Below are 21,027 nucleotides of genomic sequence, written 5' to 3'. Positions count from 1 at the left end.
AGAAATGTCAGTTAGTGCATTAATTAATATAGATATCATCATTTTAAGATTACTGATTTATGTTTTCATATTTCTAGTTGTGAGGGTGAATATTTTATTCTCGCTCATGCCACATGACCCCTGACATAAACCTTCCATAAATACATGAAATATGTATACAAGCTTGCTTATATGACACACTGTATGGTTAAGTATGATTGTGTGTTCGAGTTTGGTCCTCTCCATGATATTAACCCCCAGTTGCCCCGTCCCCCTTCCTCCTCCTCCTCCTCATCAACCCGTCCCCCCTCCTGCTCCCATCCTCCCCAGCCCCTGTATGACGCGGCCTATCTGACGATGTACAACATCTGCTTCACCTCTATGCCCATCCTGGCTTACAGTCTCCTGGAGCAGCACATCTGCATTGAGGTTCTGCTGGACAACGCTACCCTCTACAGGTAAACCTGGGAACCTTCGCTTACTTGCAGTTGTTAAGTGGCAATATTTATATATATTAATAAGTTCATGTTTCAGTTATAGGATCGCTATTTTGAATGGCTAGTCTTTATGTTTCTAAGTTAAGAGAAGTAAAAAAAGAAGATGGAAACGGTAAACTTAAAATGTGACGGCTGAGCCATAACTTATTACTTTTTAGCCAGAGATTAATTCTCAAAATGCTAAATTTACACAAACCTTTTGAAAAGGGGATTGATATTTTGGTTAGCTATTTCTGCTTCTTTAACACAAATAAGTGGCCCTACATTAGCTTTTTGATGTTTATACTAACTGGGCATTTTAATTACATTACACATTAAAGTGTGAGTTTTGGTTTAGAGAGAGCTGTTCACATTCCTCACTCAAATATTTAATTGTTTCCCTTTTGATGAATTAGATTATATGCAAAGAGACTGAATTATATATTATAAGGACTTTACAATTGTTCATCTTTCTTTTTCATGTCTTTCTTTAGAGAGATTGCTAAGAATGGCATGTTACAGTGGAGACCGTTCCTCTACTGGACTTTGCTTGGAGTCTTCCACGGCTTGCTCTTCTTCTTTGGTGTTCGATATTTGTTCAGCAACCCAGCACTGCAGGATAACGGCCAGGTTTGATTTAATTCACCTCCATAATTACATTACTTGATTAAGCATCGTCTCCTAAGTACACTTGCTTATTTGTACACTTGCTTATTTAAATCTAGGTTTTTGGCAACTGGTCATACGGAACAATTGTCTTCACTGTCCTTGTCTTCACTGTCACACTTAAGGTAAGCCACTCCCCTGTTTATTTATTTTATGAAAGGGTTCATCATTAGAACAGAACACAGGAGAGTTTAAAGTTGATATATTGTCTTGCTGAACACTGACTTTGGCAAAGCGTGTGGGATATTAAACATGCACATTTAGTGACTTTCCTCTGCTCTTCTAGCTCGCTCTGGACACACGGCACTGGACATGGATCAACCACTTTGTAATCTGGGGCTCCCTGCTTTTCTACGTGTTTTTCAGCTTCTTCTGGGGAGGAATAATATGGTAAGGAAACAACTCTGCATAAGATAACTTACATAGTCAATGCAGCTGACCTGTTGTTTTTCATTTTCTATTCAATCCCTGTTGCTCCTTCAGTCGGTGTAAAACTAAAGTGTTCTCTCTCCTGCAGGCCTTTCCTGAAGCAGCAACGTTTGTACTTTGTGTTCGCCAACATGCTGAGCTCAGTGTCCGCCTGGCTGGTCATCATCTTGCTCATCCTGCTCAGCCTACTGCCAGAGATCCTGCTTGTGGTGTTCCGCAAGCCTCGTGGGCCCCACGCTCGACAGGTAGCGCTGAGACACACACACTTGGCCTGACACACACATTTGCACTCTACTTCACTTGCCCTCTCTCTCTCTCCCTCTCTCTCTCTCTCTCTCCCTCTGTCCCAGATTTACGACGCTCAAAAGTAACACTTTTTGACATTTTATCGATTATTTTCCCAAGGTTTTGGTCGTCAATGGAGCCCATCTTTAACATGGTTGGGGGTATAGTTATGAGATGGATATAAATCAAATCCTTTACATTTTCTTGGATTGTTCAAGTGGACATGGCTTTGTATATATGGAGCAAAGCTTCACTGTAGAGGACTATTGGTCTTCACCAACAACTCCCTCGCCTGTGTTGTTAAATCAGGAGGCTGTGGATGAGGGACAAATCAAAGAATTACACCACAACTAAGTTTTTTTTTCGAGCTGACAACTAAACACAAACCTCTGATCCATGATGGAACTCTGCTAGCAACTATGACACTGGAGCTAATGAGAAAGTGTCCTTATATGATAGATGGGGTTAGCTAGACATTAAATCTCATCTGATTGAGGAAATATACGGATACGCCCCAAAATTTATGATGAGACATCAAAAATATTTAAACATTTTACTGGAAGAGAAAAGTAAATGTATTTTTTTTTATGATACGTATACTGTATTTGGCCTGGTGCAAGCTAATGGAACTATTAACACAGGGACACAGGGTTGTGTTTTTCTTTTCCACTGCATCTTTAACATCAGGTTTTAATGTTCTTAGCCGTTTTTGGCATGACTTCATTTAATAGGGACAGTTTGATTTTCCTCCCATTTCCTCCAGAAGATAATTTGTCGCTTCAATTAGCTCCCCGTGAGGCTAATGTGTTTCTCCAAGCTGTAAATGTTTGGAGGCATGCTTTGGAAACCTTTTGCGTGCATTCCGCACTTTAAATTGTGTCTAGACCAGTTTTATTTGGGAAAAGTAATAAACCAAACCAAATGTTTAGCGCGTATTTTAGGGCAGTTTTAATGCAGTCTTGTACAATATATACTTGATACAGTGTTTGTTTTTTAAAATGTTTGCTTTTGTCTGTATCAAATGTTAAAATTGCAGAATCAATCAAAAATGTACAAATTTAATATTTGTATTGATAGCTGTAAGACATGGCATGCTGTGAATTTTGCCGTCTACACATAAAAATGACAGTTGTTGCTAAACGTGGTACAGTGTAACTATTACAGTACTCAGCATTTTTACCGTTTTCTACCTTTCCAACATTGTTTTCCTAACTATTGCCCTCGCTTTTGCACCTAAAGACTTTCTTCTTACTCTGTCTCACCTCTTATTTCTTCTCTCTTCCTCTCTTGACTTGCCTCCCTAAAGATGAAACATCGCCTTCCTTCCTCGGGGACATCTACTATCTTCATGTTGTCGCAGACCGCTAGCACTCACAGCTTCTCGTGGAGTGACTGAGGTCTCTTTTTCTTTCTGTCAGCTCTTATACTTAAGTCTCCTCCTGCAGAGTTTCTGTGCCTGCCAGTCTTGCTTGTTTCCTCCCTGTTGTGTCCTTCCTCTCCCACTGTTTGACTCCTTCCTGACCCTCTAAAGTAACTCACGGTTGCTTTCTGAGACTTTTTACAAATGAGTTATTACATCAAGAATGCTGTCCTTAAAGGCCACATCTTGACTTTAGTGCATTTATTTATATATACGTTTATCAAATTGGGAGGAATGTTGGTCGGTGGGCCGGTGTGTGTGTTTGCGCCCAAGCAGTGTGGAGTAGGACCGGGTGTCCAAACGTGCAGTCAGTCTTCCATTCTTGTCTGTCCAGTTGTATCAGTCAGTGTTTCCTCCCAGCTGCCTGTGCTGCTACAATGCCTGCTGCCTCCGCATGTCAAGTCAGGTGAATGCAGCACGTCAAAGCACCCAAACTTACCTGCATGAGGCTCAAGTCAACAACCTCATCCTGGACCCTCACCACAAAGCCTGCGGGCCACTGTAATGTGTCTGTGCCTGCGTGTTATAACGTACATGCTATTGAGAAACGTGAAAGGATATTAGCCTCGTATTAACATGGAGCAGTTCAAATAGAGAAAATATTATTGCATGGAAAAGGTGTCTAAAAAGGCATCTGGGCTGATTTTCATTGTCCACCTGTCCAGTGCTGAAGTCTTTGTGTATGAATATGTTTGTTCCCTGTGTCTATATGTTTGTGTGTGTTTGCAAGAGAGAGCAGAAGGTGGAGAGAGAGAGAGAAGCGAAGTGTGTGTTTGTGAGCGTAGTGATGTCATTGGTGTCTCTTGCCTCACCCTTCTAGAAGAAGCCGGTTCAGTCGAACGTGGGGGGCCACCAGTCTCCCCGGTCTTCAGCCAGGCCCCTGCTCATGAGAACCTTTTCAGATGAGTCCAATACTGTCCTTTAAACAGGTACCAGCCCACCTCCAGGCCATTTAAGCCAATCAAAGACTAGGTCCCCCCCCCCCCCCCAGCCAACCTCTCCAGTTTTCTGGTCACTAACGCTGAGTTCTAACAAGGGAATCAAAGGCATACAGGCCACATTCAACAAGACCCAGTGTGTCCCTCTGTGTTGTATGAGCTGATATTGGCTGGCTGAAGAGATGCACCTTTTCCATGTTAGATTGTCAACATTTCTTTAGTTAAGATGGTGCACCTATGTAACAAGTGAATGCATCTCTAGGCCTAATGTTGCAAACCTTAAAAACATGCTCCTTTCAGCCTCCCTTTGGAAGCCCTGCTTTTATAACCGTCTGCATGTGCTTTTAAAATCCCAATTTCCTTTTTAATTTCAGTCCATCTCATTTTTGTACAAAGTGTGTCTGAGTGTGAGGTGCGTCTTTCAGTTTGCTTGGGTTTTCCTGTCTGACCGTGTGAAACCACAGCGCTGGTCTGTGATCATAACTGCAGTCTGACGTTCATGTCCCGTTTATACCGCTGAAGTTTGTCCGTGGTCGCTTCGTCCCGTGTGCACGTACAGACCTGTGTTGGTTGTTGCCGGCTGCTTACTTTCCTGGTAAAAACAAAAAAAATGGAATGCATTTGTGAGTGCTGAGCTTAACTCACTGCATGATGCGATGTTGCCTTAACCTCAGACATTGGTGCTGCATTACATAAAGGGGGTGTCGAAATGAATGGAAACGTTACTTGATGAAATATTTTAAAGATCGTACAAGGTAAATATGGACAAACAATATTACATAAATACAATAATAAGACTTTATGGAATAAATAACATATGGAGAAATATGAGATCTGTATGGAATTGCAAATGATCATATACATTTTTAAAACTCAGTTCATTTATTCCAGCAGTTTATGTTAAAATGTCAATATTCTTTTTATTTATGGTTCTGGGCCCTTTTTTAAACTTTTATTTAATAGAAGACAGTAGAGAGATGCTTTGTGGTTAAAAGTGGTGTTATGAAATAATAAGAGTCGCTGCAAGAGAATGGCTCTGTGGTTTAAAAAACTACATTAAGAACTGCTGGCATTAAATAAAATAACGGAAATACTTATTTTGAAAAGAGGCAGGATGAAATAACGTTTTAGAATATGCTGAGTTTTTAAATGTATTGGCTTATTTCATAATTTCATGGTTTATTGACTTAATATTAAACACTTTTAGTCCCAAATATACAGAAGACTTGGGTAGATTGACAGTATAAAGAGCACCGGAGGTGTTCTGAGGTCTGAAGGGCATCGACACCTTTTTATGTACGTGATATTGTGTGTTTATGTTTTAAGTGTTTTCATGTTTTTTGTCAACCCTTGTAGGTGGGTCTGTATGTCGCACCTTCCCATCACTGTTGACCAGGGTCACTCATATCTGTTGCTTAACAATAGCATCAGGCCATTGTTCACAGTTTAACTTCCATTTCTATTCTCCCAATAGCTGTCAGAGGACGTTCTCCTACAAACATCCAGGTAAACTACAGCGAGACGAACCCTACTTACATTTTCTCTCTGTTCAATGTCCCTGAGTGAGACCGGGTGCATTTCCTTTACTAATTTCTGTTTTTCTCTGGTGGTGGGGAAGGTGTCGTTTTTGTGTTTTGTGGTACGTGGCCAATCCTAACTTATTGTCTCGATTGATGATTTTTGGTGTTTTCAAGGTGTCTCGTCCTCTTCCTCGTGTTGGCACAAGCTCAAACTGAAAACATTGAAGTAAAATCAGTCTGCTTGTGCTTTTCCAGACTGCAGCTGTCACACCACTGTCCTATAAGCACCTGAAGGAGCGCCAGTGAAAGGCAGCAAGGACTGTGTCCCATACCATTCAGGTCAGAGCTGACTGCCATCATGCCTGGTCTTAAAAGAGGAGAAGAAGAAGAGGAGGAAAAAACAAGAAGAAGAAGAAGAGGAGGAAAAAACAAGAAGAAGAAGAGGAAAAAACAAGAAGAAAAAGAGTGATGTGCTGACTGGGGGGATAAAAAGGGGTTTAGCAGTCTATTGACTTGCGTCTCCCCGTCTTTCTCTGTCCAATCCCAACAGCTCCTACACACCCCCAACGCATGCCTGCAGAGCAGTGCCCTGCATTATTTTTTTAAATATCTACTCAGATGACGGGCATGCTTTTTCTTTCTTTTACTTCTTTTTTTCTTTTCTAAATACTAGCTTACAAATGAATGCATACACGGCTGCCTTGTCAGTAGCTCTATCCAACTGCTGTGTTTTAACAAGCAGTCGTAATAATATCCACTCTAAGAATGGTTCACCTGCATGAAAGAAGGCTCAAAAGAACTCTTCACTCCACTAATGTTCAATCACTGTGTTCTGCAAACTTGTGTTTCATTCTCTCCATGGTTACACTTTGAACGGTTATTCTACTTTATACTGATTGTGCTTTTCAACGGTTATTCTTTAAATGGTTGTGTTGTGTTTCAGTTCTTGCATTCATGCACAACTCTAAATTATTCTAAGAAAAAAACGTTCTGTGGTTGATAGAGGATTATATGATTGTTTGTTTCCAATGATAAATCTGCGTTCTCTTTTGAATACTAAGATATAAGAGGAGCTAATGGAGGCCATATTTACCACTCGATCCAAAGTGTGTGTGTGTGAGTGTATGCAGGATTGAGAGATAGATTAGAGATGTTAAGCAATAAGACATTGCTCGGAGCGAGACCTAAATCTTGCAACCTCAGAGATAATTTAAAAGTCAATTTAAGATGAGAATATTAATATATGTGCTGTACTGTGTATATTTAGCTTAGAGATGTATGAGCGCATCCGCTCAAAGCCAAAAAGATGAACGTAATGCGATCAGATTCTGTCCACACGAGTGTGACCTGAAAGTTACGTGTGTGTGAGAGTTAGTGTAAGTGCATGCTGGATGAGAAAAGCCAGAAACGCCCGTGTGTCATGAGATTACTTAAACCTCATTGATGTCGTTCGCCGAGACATTTCCTGCACTATTTAGAACGATGGTCTCCTCATTGCTTAGATGGTCACTAAGGTACATGAATATATGCCCGAGCGCGCACACATCGGATAGACGAGAACAACACATGCGCACAAAATAACACGTTGTACACGTTAATGCGTACATGCACTAAAGCCTAAATGAGGTATTCATGTTCATTAACCATTATCTAGTTTGCATCATTTGTCTCAGGCAGGCTGACGTTGGAGTGTAAAGAAAATCAACTCCAGACCTGCAGAGTCAACATAGTTCACACCACTCCAGGCTCCGTCTCACTCCTTCTCTCTTTGGTCAAATTTGCTGACTGACAGGATGACCGAGTGGACCGTGTGTTCCTTCCTTTAACTTCTTGTGTGCTTCATACATTCCATTTAAACATGCCATGATTTCAAACACTTTAAAATACTCTTTCTGAATATATATTCTTGTTTTCTGTTATTTCTACAAGCCTGTATTGTCTATTTGACATATTTATTGTTAAGTGTACTTTTACTCACAAATGTTATACCTTTATTACATAAAGCTTTTTTTTTTTATATAGTGAAGATTGGTCAGCTATGTGCTAGTTGACTCTGTGTTACTCCAGCCCTGATGTGAGCCCGTGCCAGTCCCTTTTAGTAGTCTTTGTCATACACGCAAAGACAGGCAGCCCCCACAACACACTCCCAGTATCCCAGAGTCGACCTCTGAACCAGTGCCAGTCCTTGTACCAGGTGATCTCAACTCTTGGTGTAAACTGATGAGTACCTGTTACTAATGGTGGTCAGAGTGGTGATTTATAGAGTTTACTACACCACTGATCCCTGCTCCAACAATAACTCCAGTGCAGTACTTTCTCGTACTGACCTTGTATTTCACTCCACTGACTGTAGCCTGACATATCTGATACATATCTGGTCATAACGCCTAATGGAAATTAAAAGAATTAAATTATTGTTAATTTGCTTTTAACAAATGGACAAATTGACCAGCCTTTCAATGTCATTTTCTACTAAGACGACATGTTTTTCTGATGTTAGGATTATGAAGGAGGCTGTTCTTTACTCTGACGTGTCGCCTCCAGACTTGGCTTTGCCGGAGACACCAGATGTAAGAGAGGACACATTGAGAGGGGCTGCCTGCTTTGTTAAAAAAAACATTATAAAACCTTTAAGTGACATCAGAGATGCTATTTTCAGAGCTTAAAAATATCTTGAAATCTAACGTTTTGCCTGTTTAAATGAAAAGTATAAAAGAATGGATTGTATTTTTAATGCAACCTTTTTCCAGCCACTTTTGTAATAAAATGAAAACGTCCAAAAAAAAAAAGAAGCACGAGAGGCTTTGTGGTTGTGGACGCTGTCCCTGTCTGTGAGGGCTGGAGGTGGACATCTTCAGGCACCTCAGCAGCCCTGCATAATGCGGCAGGGACACCTCGCCACCTCCAGCCCTTTGGGTCTCCAGCCTCAACACTCCAAACCTCCAAGCTGAATGTACCTCTTTGAAACTATATGTTCAAAACCTGAAGATGTTCTCTAATAAAGCAGAATGTTTTGAAGATAAACAAACTGTCTGATCGTGCTTTGTTACGTTATGTCAGCAGGTTGTGCCTGACTTAAGGATGTGTGTGTGTGTGAGAGTAAGAGTATGTGTCTCTGGGTCAGTGTGTGTTAGTGTGCATTTGGCCACACTAAGCAGATGCTGTGCAGTAATGAGATGGCTGAGAGGCTAAGCTGGATCAGCTGAGCGGCTGCGTATCAGGACGGTGAACTGCTGCTCTCCCACTGCTCCGTGTGTGGCCATCGAGAAAACCTCAAGCACCGTGAGTGACTGTAGAGGTTTATATACATTTACATATTGGTTTTCTCCACTTTACCCTCTACTGTTAATGAGTACTCATGTATTCGGAGTAGCTGTGGGCTCAGCAGCGAGGAGTTGAGAAAGGCTCTGTGTATCAGTATGTACACAATGACAGCCTTTCATATTTGTTCTGTTTGAATGTGATTGTTGTGCATTAAAAGCTGTGCTACGCATGGGCCAAACTTGTTGGCTGAGGGTGCGGTAGATTTTCATTTTCTCTTTCACAATGGAGCCATTCTCCACCGTGTATGCATCTATATTATAGCAAAGCTGAAGAAAGTGGGGACATGAACAAGGCAGTCAGACAACTTAACAAGCCAGCCTACTTTAGTACAGTCAGCAGTATACTGAAGGCATAGAAAACCGCAAAAGGGAGCACGAGGGAGTGTGAGGTGAGAGGAAAAGTTGGGAGGGAGTTGGCAGTGTGTCAAGAGCCGACTCTTGAGCTCTGCTCGGTGCAGAGCTGACGCACTAAAGCCCAGAGAGAGAGGGAGAGGGGAGGGGCGACTGAGAGACAGACAGCAGAGGCCAGATGGAGCCTAGTTTGTTTTGTAGTAGCTGCTGTTGAGAGCAGGACAGTGTGTGTGTGTGTGTGTGTGTGTGTGTGAGGGGAAGACATCATTACACACAGTCAGGGCAACAACGGAAGAGCAAACTACTCTTTTCTGCTTATGTGGACAGGTCTCCCTTTCTGTTGCAACTGTGCAGCTCAGTGTGGAGGCACTCCATGCAGCTCAAGGTCAGTAAGATCCAGCAGCAGCCTGTCCTGTCTGGATCTCGGGACTTGCACAGGCAGGTTGGCATTCGTTTCCCTGTTGTAGCTCCCAGCCAGGAACGCTGTGCAGGCCTGTAGGACTCTAAAGAGGATGTAAGGCCCGGACTACTGACGGCGTCGCTTCTCCCAGCCTGATCCTGTGTCGGAGGAGAAGGGAATGGGCCCAACCTCACTGCAGGAGGAGAGAGAGCCGGAGAAAGAGTCCAAAAGGGAGATGGAGGGCTACCGCTGCCTTCTGCAGGCGGGCTCCCAACTGGAGAGCACTCTGCAGCGTGAGTACACATGATGCTGGCTGTCCTCGTTTAACTCCTGGTGGCCACTCGCAGGCTGTTGAATGCAATCCTGTATCTGCAAGAAACTGTTTCCCATCACTGAAGGGACAGCAGCTGACTGAAACTTAAAAGCACTGTAGCAGAAGGACATCCATTTAGTTTGCTCTACAGTGTTCATTCGTAACTCCTGAGAACCGTTACATGAGGTAACTGGAGAACTGCACTCTGGGTCTTAGTTTAGTCAGTTTTATTGATGTGCCAGTTCCTGCAGCTTTGCCTCAACACCCGGCCGCTGCGGGGATTATCTCAGCTATTTTAAACCCAGATAAACAGATATTTATTCATAGTGATAATTTGTAGCCTGAATATCAATACGTGTTGTGGATCAGAGTGATACAGTGATGGAAGAAAAATACATGCTGCTCATGTCAACTAATGCACTCGAAAGAAAAAAATGGATGTTCAGAAAGTGCATAATGCAGCTTTTACTATTGAGGGTATGTTGTTGTGTCATGTGTTGAGTTACGAGGCTAATAAACGGTCAGCACTTTTTATCCTAAAGCAGGTAGTGAATTTAGTACATAAAACCAAAAAGGTTATGGTCTTGTTGATACAATCATGACATGAACTTAAAACGTTTTTTTTGTTTACCCAAAAGACAGTTTATTTTGAAAAGCACCCCAAACAACATTACCCTCCTCATCAGTCAGTCCTCACTCTGAAGGTGTGTATTGCAAATGGCAGAAAACAAATTTGAGAATGAAGGCAAGATGATGGACAGAAATAGCTCCTGGTGTGATCGACAGCTCCGTGGAGCAGCTCCCTCCAGGCTTCCTCCTCCACGCTAATGTCATTACTTTGGGATCTTGGCAGCCATGAGTTATTGTTTAATTGATGGGACTTTGCTTCTTTTATGTCTCCTGTGTACCTGGTCTGGGGTCTGTAGGTAACAGAGACTAGGCCGCGACGAGTTTCTATTTATACCACGCAACATTTTCATCTTCACTCTGTTTGAAATGTGAGCCTCTCTCTCTGGGTTTGTCCTAATCTGCTTACAGGGGATGCAGTGGTGAGCATAAAGAACACACTGCTGCATGTCACAATAACCATAGATTCATCATTTACTTCATGGGTCATAGTACATAGTACTCGAGTGTGTGAGCCTTCTTTGGCTCATTTACAGAATGGGAGCATTTCAATGTAAACCTACAATATTAATGACACAGGGCCTTACAACCCCCAATAGAAGACTGTTCTCCCGTTGGACTACAAACTTAATCTTCTGGTTTTGGTCTGTGTAAAACCATGAACAAGTACTCCAGCTGGTACAGTATACCATGAACACATATAATTCCTCTATGCTGACAGCAGTATGGTAAATAGCACATTGTCGGATAATATGATATGATAGAAAGCCACGTGAATCATGTTGAATGACCAAACGCTACAAAGGCTAAACAGGCCATAACGCAGTAAAAGCAAATTCCTCCGTCCACTGCCACTTCAACTACACTCTCTCACTCTGTTCACACTCTCAACTACACTGTCTTCAATATCTGCATCCCAGCTAGACTTCCACTGACCTTTACTCTTTACACTTCAACTACTTCAACTTGATGCTGTCAGTGCTTACATACCTGATTTACACTTCAATCAGTGCGCACACTTCAACTATCTCCAACACTTTAATTGAAATGTATTGCTTACTTTTCAAATGGCAGTTCAACTGCTTTTTGTTGCATAATTTTTGTTCCTTACACTTCAACTTCAACGTAAACACCGGAGTCAATAAAGCTGATTTCAGCGTGAATGAGCACAGAGAGTTAACTTCATAATAATTACCTTTTTTTTTAAAGTTTTCTCTACATCAGCGTGATAGACACCAAACATGTAGTATTATATGACAGAAAGCCACATGAATCAGAATAAATAACGAAACACTGCAAAGGCTAGTAGCCCATTGGAAACGTAAGATATTCCTCCCTCACCAGCACAAAATATTTTGATCTATTTTGTGTCAAATATCACTTTAAAAACTACAAAATGTATTCCAACCAAATACCCACATTACTATCATAAGTGCTGCCCGGCCGAAGATATGCGATGTTATCGTCTAGCGTTTTCTATCTATCTTTCCGGCCTTAAACCAATCTAGTCTTCATGTATCCCAGCGGGGGGGAATACGCAATTTTCTTCTTTCCTTTTCTCTCAGAATGCAGCCACCCACCACTCTAATCCCCTTAGCATTGAAAGCTTTGTCTAGCAAAATATCTCATGACCTAAAAGCAGTATGAGGCTAGGCCTCTGTGTACGATGAACATGTTTGTATGTGTAAGAAGGGATTTCTTTCTCAGCAAGGGATTACATGTTCCGCTTTTTTGGGTCTCGACAAAATCAGGCTGACTACAACATCCATGCTGGGTATGTGTCCTCTTGGAACCAGCCTCTTCTTGCTCTCATTCTGTATGATTCACCAAGATGTACTGTACTATGTAAGTAAGGTGTTGTTCTGTACCATCAATAGGTCAGTAGAGAAAATAATATCGTCTCCTCTTTAAAGAGACCATTCCCTGTTTTTCTGCACAGAACGCTGATGACGTCTGGTGCCTAGAAAATGTATACAAACCCCTTTGACTCCTCATTTTGTGGAGGTTTTTCCCCCACTGTTAATTGTTAAAAAGGCCGAATAAAATCCCCTGTTCTTCAATGTTGTAAAAGAATAAAACGTTTCTTAAAAGTACACGTTGGTTGAACCCTTTTTAGAAATAGAATCAGTGTAGATGGTTAACACTGTTTGGACAACAGAGATACACTGTGTATGCAGACTGAAAGGATTGGTGTTGGATTCTGGATCTGTTTCCATCCACACGGGCAAACATTCTTCTTTCTCTTTGTGTGTAAGCTGAGCAGCAAACGGAGGTTATTCGACTTTTGACTGTGCAAATCATCCTGCATGTCACCTGTAAAGGTCATGACGCATTACCACTTTGATTACCTTTAACTGTTTAAAATCTGTGTGTATTAGTGAGTTATTTATGCTAAACTGCTCATAAGTTCTTTGTTTGATTGACAGACTACAAGGCATTTCATGTGGCAGCGTCCTAAAAAGAACTCAATCATGGGACGGGCTGTTAGTCGGGCAGGGAGAAGGGAGAGTACAGTATGTCCACAAGTTTTCCTAACAGCATTGCAGTTTGCAGCGCAGGCTGCTCTTCCTTTGGTCAAACACAGTAGAGGGCCGCAGTGTGTGTGCTTGTGCTTCAGTGTGGTTTTTTTGTACATCAACAAAAGTAGATTCAGAACTACACTAATAATTTGTTCATCAGATTTTGACATTGGCTTCCTTTTTATACGATTAAAAACGTACTGCTCTACATCTCACTGGCTCACACATTGTTTTTATAAATATGATCCACAGCATAATATGACAGTAAATTGCAGTTATCCCAATGGAAAATGTTAATTACATGACATCTATTTGTTTAAGACCTGTCTCAACTTCCCTTAAGGTCTTGTGACACAGGCTATAGATGGTTATATAACTATCCCAGTGTGACGGTAACTTTACCCTGCATCTGTGTATGCACAGTCCAGCCTTTGGTCCTGCTCTGGCCCGGCTTTGCTCAGCTCCTCTCTGTTACAGGCGCACATCAAATATTCAGCACTTACCAGTAGAGCTCATTACTTCCTCCCTGACAACCTGACGGACACTGTTACTGCAGTCGACGCACGGAAAATAACACCTCCTCCCCTCGCTTTCTTTTGCCCTCTGTCATCTTTTTATGACTCTGTTTTTCGATTTTTCTTCACCAATTCATTTGTAATGTTTCTATTCATTTTGGATGAGGAAACAATTGATTGTGAGCAAATTGATTGATCTGTTGCATTGACTGCTGAACATTTAGTTTAGTATGGTTTTTAAAAATGTTAGTGCCTCAATACTGTTAAATGTCTGTTGTTGATAATTCTTGTTTGGAAAGAAAGCTGGTAAGTCATATTAATGTTTTCCTTACTCCCGATAAAATAATCCACTACAGGCATGCATGCATTACAAGTTCTTGCAAGTATTTATTTGATGGTATTTGTGCATTAAATCTTCTGTAAATGTCATGTGAGCATGTGTAAACAGTCCCAACATGTTGGCGAGTCTGTCTTCTACACATCCGGCTGAATGATTCTTGGTGCACCAAAGAGCAGATGAAAGCCTCTTTTGAACTGCACCGACTGCTCTGTAAGAGCATTTATTGGCCACTCAGACAAGAACCCCAATGGCACCGAACATGACTCCAGACGCTGTACAGTAAATGAGCTAATGCATTTTAATGACGTCATTGTCTAATTGACCCCAGATGCAGGATTTAAATCTGCCACTGTATGCAACACATACTGTATGTAGCATCAGCTGACTAGAGTAAGGGAATATTGGTTCTCTATAAAAATCTCTATTGTAAGATTAAAGCTCATTTGTGTGAGTCTCTGTCTTTAAATGGGAGCACTTTCATGCCAAGACTTCAGGCTTCAGTGTGGTCGTCTCTGTTTGAAGCGTTATTTAGGCCATGAAGTGACTTCATTGAGAGCCAAAATATATTCACTCTTACACTGGGTGTTTTAGAGAAAGACAGAAAAGATGCCCACTCACTTCTGCCTGATTCACAATTACTCCTTCATTCTATTTGGACATGACTGACATTGTTCAACTGATTCTTTTAATTTAAGTAGGACATGGTTTGTAGTGAAGACCTCTCAGTTTTCCAGTGATCCCTCAAGCCTTAATCATTTGTGTATCTTCTTCCAGAGGTGACTGTCCCTTTAAGCTTGAAGGAGGTGAGAGGCTACATAGAGAAACAGGTGGCATACCTGTCAGGTGAGGTCTTGTTTGGTCATTTCTTAATAAGCGTCATTAGTGACCAAAATGTCCCACCTGTATTTTCATGCCTCAAAAACAAATTGATTGCCGATATCTCTCTTCTCAGGGGGCCGTGGGGAAGACTCCAGTGTCATCATCACCCTCCCGGAGTGCTCAGTTTTCAGTGACATTCCAGATGAAGCTTTAGCCAAAGTCTTTACATACCTCACTCTCATCCCTCGGTGCGTCCTCCTTCATCTATTCCCGTCTGATTCTCTCCCTCTCTCTTTCTGCAGTGCACCAAAAGCCCGGTGCTTGTATTCTGAGCACAGCTGGTCTTCACTGCTCCATAGTGCCACACGTCCTACTGATGCCCTCTATGTCCAAACCTCACTCTCCCACGAAATTAGGAAAATTTATATTGGATCGTTGCATCGAATTTTGAATGATAAACAACTAACGTAATTATAAAGCTATAAATTACATGATTTGAATAATCCACCTGGTTATCCTTTCTCATTTTCCTGCCTACTAGCTTTAAATCACCAAATCCTAACGGATTGCACAGAATGACATTACAGCTGTTTACAATTGCCTCATTTTTCTTGCAGAGCGAGGCAACCTGGAATAAAATTTATCATCATTTTAGACCGAAGATTGGATACATGGGCCTCAATCAAAACTGCACTTGCCAGGATAGCAGTGAGTTTCATTTTTTCATTTAATTTCATCATCGATACCGTTTGTATGTCATCAATATTCTGACTAGACTGTTTAGACATTATATATATATATGTAATATAAATCATTGCCAGTGAGCTGCAATATGGCTGTGTGCACAGGCTGCTGTTTTGTTTATGAGTTGCTGTCCATGGTGCTGCAATACCTGGACAGCACCCATCAAGAGACTAGTTCCGCACACACACACACTCATGGTTTTTCGGCCTGGTGTATATTTCCGTGCGGTGTGTAGTTTGAAGGGAAGCGTAAACAAGCTGTACTGAATGTTGAATGCCATATTGCTGCAAATGAATGAGTAAGCAAAAACTGCGAGATGACGCGGGCTGCTGAGGCTGGGAGGCGGGCGGGAGGGAAACATCGCAGTCAGCGCTGCCACCCTCCGTCTGAGAGGCAGCAGCTGCAGCAGGGGCGCTGTGGTCAGGCAGCCGGAGTCCGCTGCATACCGTAGCCTGGCACCGATTTGTACCGCGGGAGCTTACGTTTAACCGAGATGGCTTCTACGACCATGGCTGATTGCTTTTACCGACGGGGAATGCCGAAGATCCGCCGGAGCCCGGTAACGAGCTGCTCATTAGTTTTATTCACCGTGTGAAGAGTTTGGGGTGAAGTTTTTTTTGTTGGGCGGGCGGGCAGGGTGAATGCGGCAGCGGCACCGTCTGTGTCCGCTGTGCGGAGTGTAGCACTGCGGTGCACATCGCACCTCTGCTTAGTCATGCGACTGGTGCTGTGTCTGTGAAACCTAAACAGTGTGATGTGTGGCGTTTTAATGCATGTTCGTGTTCAAATAGGAAGCTTGAGTGATTGACCCTTCTTGGTCTATTAGGACAAATGAATGTCAGAAGTTGCGTCACATGCAAATGCATGCACTGGTGATACATTAATAAGAGGCGATGTTACTTATAAATCCTGCTGCAGGAGGTGCTATTGCAAGTCCAACATTTTTTTTTTTTTAAATATGAATTTATTATTTTTTTAACTTTTTTATTTATTTACAGTTATCACCACACCTGCAGTTGGCTCGACTGTATACTGTTGTTAAAGAGCCTGTGTAAGTCAGGAAACGACCAGAAGACCAGATGCAGCATATGACATGTGTAAATGGTGACGTGACTAAACACTGAATCCATTAGGCTTCCAGTAATCGTCTGTCTGACAGAATGGTTGAGACCTGAAGTCTCTCCTGTCAGACGTGGAGGATGAGAGCTTTGCTTTTCTTCTCATATCTCACAGCTCATGTCTCTTCCTGTGCCAGTATGTAGAGGACTTATAGTCTGTGATGCACCTTGAGCTTAGACAAAGTTGTATCTTCCTCCATACGCAGCATCACCAGTATGACAGTGAACCTCTCTTCCCTCCTCTAGGCCTCTTTTCCTGGGAACCTCCACCTGGTCTTGGTGCTCCGACCCACCAGCTTCTTCCACCGCACTGTTACTGATATTGGCTTTCGCTTCAGCCAAGAGGACTTCATGCTCAAGATGCCAGTAAGGCAGCTCCTCCTCAGTTACCAAACATGTCCCACATCACAACAAGGTACACCTCGTTCCTGTTCCAACCCTGCTCTCCATGAGTCAAAATGTTCTGTGGTGGACACGGCCAAGAACACGTGTTGATTTCAGTTCGAATAAAGCGGGTTATCTTAGGATGATTCTAATAGTTATGGTGATCTTAATTTGTGAAGTATCAACGGTAAAAATATCTGATGTTTGTCATACCATTTCCACAGACTGTGACTATTATGAACAGCCTTGTGTACATGCAAGTGGTTTTAATGACCAATCACACCTATTTTTCCTAATAAAAGAAAATCTATGTTTTTCAAAAACACCATAGGTAACGATATACATAAAAGGAAAAAATGAAACATGCCACTCTCGTGACTTTGCTTTGTGTGCAAAGTGTTCCTTGTGAGGTCTCAGATTTCGTCTGCACCTTTAGGTGGTGATGCTGAGCTCTGTCACCGACCTGCTGCGCTACATTGATGAGAACCAGCTTACTTCAGAGTTTGGAGGAACTTTGGACTATTGTCACAGCGACTGGATTGTTTTACGAACAGTAAGCTACAAATCAATTCTGAAACACAGTGGGACTAAACTATAAACAGTGTCATTCTTTATCATCTTTCTTGTTTCCTTTTATTTAAGATGTGTATCAGTTTGATAAAGCTGCTGCTTTCCTCCTTTTTGTTTATATGGACACTGATGGGTAGAAATCCACCAAGGGATCTGAATCTTCTCTCTGTGAGGACACGGAGCCAAAGATTGTTCTCATTTCACTGGTCTGTGTGTTCTTCCACTACAGGCTATTGAAAGTTTTGCAGTCACAGTCAAAGACATTGCACAGATGTTACAGGGGTTCGGCACTGAGCTGGCGGAGACGGAGCTTTGTGATGAGGGGAAAGCCATCGAGTATCTCCTTGAGTCCCACACTGACAAGTACAGGAAACTCAAGGCAAGGTTCCAAATGTTTTCCTACATCACACATTCATCATTACATCAATGATACTAATCTGTAGCAGTAGCAGTTTACAAAGTGCTATTTTGAATGCGGTTCATTTATTATGTAAATTGTCCTCTGTTTGACAGGATGCAATTAGGTCCGTGTCGAAGGAAGGTCGTCATCTTCTCGCAAGCTTGGAGACCTCCGGAAAGGAGGATGACTCCCAGTGGGATGTGAGGCTGGACTGGGAGACGGTACAGAGGTAAAAAAAAAAAGAAGAAAAGTCTCACATTTTAAATTTTCTAGTCAAATTGTAAAACTCAAATACTTTACTGAGTGCTTTAAAGATGTAAAGCAAAGTCCCTCTGTTTTTTAGGCTTCTTGCTCAGCTCAGAGACATGGAGTCAGCCTTCGACGGTTTCTTTGAGAAGCATCATCTGAAACTCCATCAGTACCTGCAGTTGCTTAGATACGAACAAAGCTTTCAGGAGGTAAGGATTTCATATATTTGTCATGTTCGCACGTATGAAAGTGTTGTGTGTTTGGACCCATATGCTCATACTCCTGAGAGGATAACATCTTTTAACTTTCAACACTTGGATGAGATATTGTCTTGTCCAATCCTCAGGCTCAAGTTTTAATGTTTAATGTTTAATGTGTGTGTCTGATGGTGTATTTTATTTTTAGATGGAGTTGTGTCTGGAGCATCTGGTGGGTCAAGAGAGGGAGCTCTCCATATCTGTGGACACTCTGGCTCAAACAGAACAGGCTCTCAAAAGGTTGGACAGTCTGGAATCAAATGCACAGGTCAATGAAACCAATAACGCTTATACAGCACTTAACCTGTACATGTAGTGGGTGCCAGAGGACTTTGAAGCCTCGGTGACCGCAGTGTGTCCAAATTAATGGACTCCTCCCTTCTTGTGTGTCTTTGCTGGCTCTATCAGGAGGTGATGTCTCGAGCTCAGATCATCATCCTTCACGGACACCAGCTGTCAGCCGGTCACCACTACGCCATGGCTCTTATAATGCAGCGCTGCAACGAGCTTCGCCACTACTGTGATTCACTCAATGCTGCTCTCAAGACCAAACACACTCGACTTCTGCAAACGCACCAGCTGTTGCTTTGTCTTGGACAGGTATTGAGACATGTGCATCTACACACACACACACACACACACACACACACACACACACACACACATCAGAACACACTGATTTCTTTACAGTGATACACGCGTGTTCTCCACCTTCAGGCCCAAACTTGGTGTGACGATGGAGCGTATCTGCTGGCCAATCAGCTGGTAGATAAGTACCAGTCTAAAGAGGGGGCCCAGGCTGCTTTGAGGGACATTGAGAGGTTCCTTGAGGGGGCGCCATCCATGCTGAGCTCAGGACCTGATATCCTGGCCATCGAGTACGAAGCTGTCATCACACCTCAGCTGCAGGTCAGTGACCATAACAAAAAATCAGTTTACACTGTGACTTTGATTCATTTTCCATTTTCGTTCTCAATATCAGCGCTGTTTCTGGATTTTACATCACAAATATCTCTCTCTCTCTCTCTTTCTCTTTCTCTCTTTCTCTTTCTCTCTTTCTCTTTCTCTCTCTCTCTCTCTCTCTCTCTCTGTCAGGCCCATATAGGGAAAACATTTGCGAAGCATACAGCGGTGCAGCAGATGATCCAGAGCCGTCAGGCTTGTCTGAGGAAGCTGGCTGATAAACATGTACGACCCATCCAACTGGTGACCCCCAGGGCTGAAAACCCACCTCGCTCCAAGTCCCCGCTCTTCTCCCCCAAACATGGTACAGCACACACACACACACACACACACACACACACACACACACACACACACACACACACACACACACACGCACACACACACACACAGAAATTGTTGAAATAGTGATTGTGTCAGCTCATTCATTCACACTTAAATAATGTTTTTCATTGCAGTAAAACAGCCTATGTCTTCAGTGAGCTGCATATACAGTGAGCTTCCTAAAAATCAGCCGACTCCCTACCGACCCTCCCGTCTTGTCCCAGCCCTCTGGTACCATCCCTCCCCCCCCCCCCCCCTTGCGTCTTTCCTTTAGGCACCATGGTTAAATGAACACATCACAGGGTCCCACTGTGTAAGCCTAAGGTGTTCCTGAATGGGCTTTGGGGTTAGCAGGCCACCTTTACAAACAAGCTAGAACGAGGGGAGAAGGTCTAATCAGTCTGCTGGGAGATACCTGACTGCTCTATTAGGCAGGATAGCTGCTATAAAGCCCTATGTGGTTCATGGACATTAAAGAACCTTTCATCTCCCTTTGTGACTCGAGGGAAGTTGCAGAAAGCGAACCATATACAGTACAGTGGTAACCAATTAATTCTATGTGCGTTTTTCTTTGTCTATTGTCTCCACTGAAAGCGTCTCCATCCATTGAGTGTACATTCAAATAAGCTTTTTTATACGTCCATTCACGTCTTTAAGGTTTTGTTATCCATGAAATGAAGTCATACTAATGAGGGTTATAACCAGAAAGAGAATGAAAGGGATTATGAACCCCCTGTGATACAAGGGACAGCAGCCATTTAAGAGAGGACATGAAGGGAAAAGTGGTTAGCTTTGATCGATTGGATCTGGTACATGCATACAGGCACACGCACGTATGTGCATGCTCACACATACATGCGTGCCACTCATTAATGTAACACGGCACATGCAAAGGCGCAATACTCAGATGAGCTTGGACCATCATGTAAGGATTCAGCTGTGGGGATCAAAAGGACGGGCGTGCCAAACATTGCTTTAGATCTTTACGTACTGGTTCCAGGCCGCACCTTTAGAGGTGGAAACCTATTAGCATTGATTACCGGAAATGTTGATCGTGACTGATTAATGTTTGTTTTTAAGTTACTGAGAAATAATTAA

The 21,027-nt window shown here is 42.5% G+C and overlaps 2 protein-coding genes across 5 annotated transcripts in view; both read left to right on the top strand.

The window, feature by feature from the left end:
* Positions 1 to 8,741, top strand: part of atp11c (ATPase phospholipid transporting 11C (ATP11C blood group)) — a 40,010-nt gene extending 31,269 nt beyond the window's left edge. Inside the window, exons 24-31 of one of the 4 annotated variants that reach the window (XM_076102821.1) lie at positions 310 to 437; positions 950 to 1,085; positions 1,181 to 1,246; positions 1,408 to 1,511; positions 1,639 to 1,795; positions 4,079 to 4,184; positions 5,668 to 5,699; positions 5,969 to 8,741. In XM_076102821.1, the coding sequence (XP_075958936.1) occupies positions 310 to 437; positions 950 to 1,085; positions 1,181 to 1,246; positions 1,408 to 1,511; positions 1,639 to 1,795; positions 4,079 to 4,180 (693 nt within the window). In that variant the 3' untranslated portion in view covers positions 4,181 to 4,184; positions 5,668 to 5,699; positions 5,969 to 8,741. Of the gene's footprint in view, positions 1 to 309; positions 438 to 949; positions 1,086 to 1,180; positions 1,247 to 1,407; positions 1,512 to 1,638; positions 1,796 to 4,075; positions 4,185 to 5,667; positions 5,700 to 5,968 lie in introns of all 4 variants that reach the window. The other 3 variants (XM_076102820.1, XM_076102822.1, XM_076102823.1) reach the window with 3 other exon arrangements.
* Positions 8,742 to 9,965: 1,224 nt separating this feature from the next.
* mcf2a (MCF.2 cell line derived transforming sequence a) overlaps positions 9,966 to 21,027 on the top strand; it is a 24,988-nt gene continuing 13,926 nt past the window's right edge. Inside the window, exons 1-13 of the mRNA XM_076103434.1 lie at positions 9,966 to 10,080; positions 14,876 to 14,944; positions 15,054 to 15,168; positions 15,538 to 15,628; positions 17,029 to 17,148; positions 17,603 to 17,719; positions 17,966 to 18,115; positions 18,250 to 18,365; positions 18,480 to 18,594; positions 18,791 to 18,910; positions 19,051 to 19,242; positions 19,360 to 19,551; positions 19,738 to 19,909. Of these exons, the coding sequence (XP_075959549.1) occupies positions 9,966 to 10,080; positions 14,876 to 14,944; positions 15,054 to 15,168; positions 15,538 to 15,628; positions 17,029 to 17,148; positions 17,603 to 17,719; positions 17,966 to 18,115; positions 18,250 to 18,365; positions 18,480 to 18,594; positions 18,791 to 18,910; positions 19,051 to 19,242; positions 19,360 to 19,551; positions 19,738 to 19,909 (1,684 nt within the window). The remainder of the gene's footprint in view (positions 10,081 to 14,875; positions 14,945 to 15,053; positions 15,169 to 15,537; positions 15,629 to 17,028; positions 17,149 to 17,602; positions 17,720 to 17,965; positions 18,116 to 18,249; positions 18,366 to 18,479; positions 18,595 to 18,790; positions 18,911 to 19,050; positions 19,243 to 19,359; positions 19,552 to 19,737; positions 19,910 to 21,027) is intronic.

This window comes from Anarhichas minor, unplaced genomic scaffold, assembly GCF_050575085.1.
Source record: "Anarhichas minor isolate MPS153535 unplaced genomic scaffold, ASM5057508v1 ptg000028l, whole genome shotgun sequence".
In the NCBI taxonomy this organism is placed as follows: Eukaryota; Metazoa; Chordata; class Actinopteri; order Perciformes; family Anarhichadidae; genus Anarhichas; species Anarhichas minor.
This window is presented reverse-complemented; position numbering and strand designations above follow the sequence as displayed.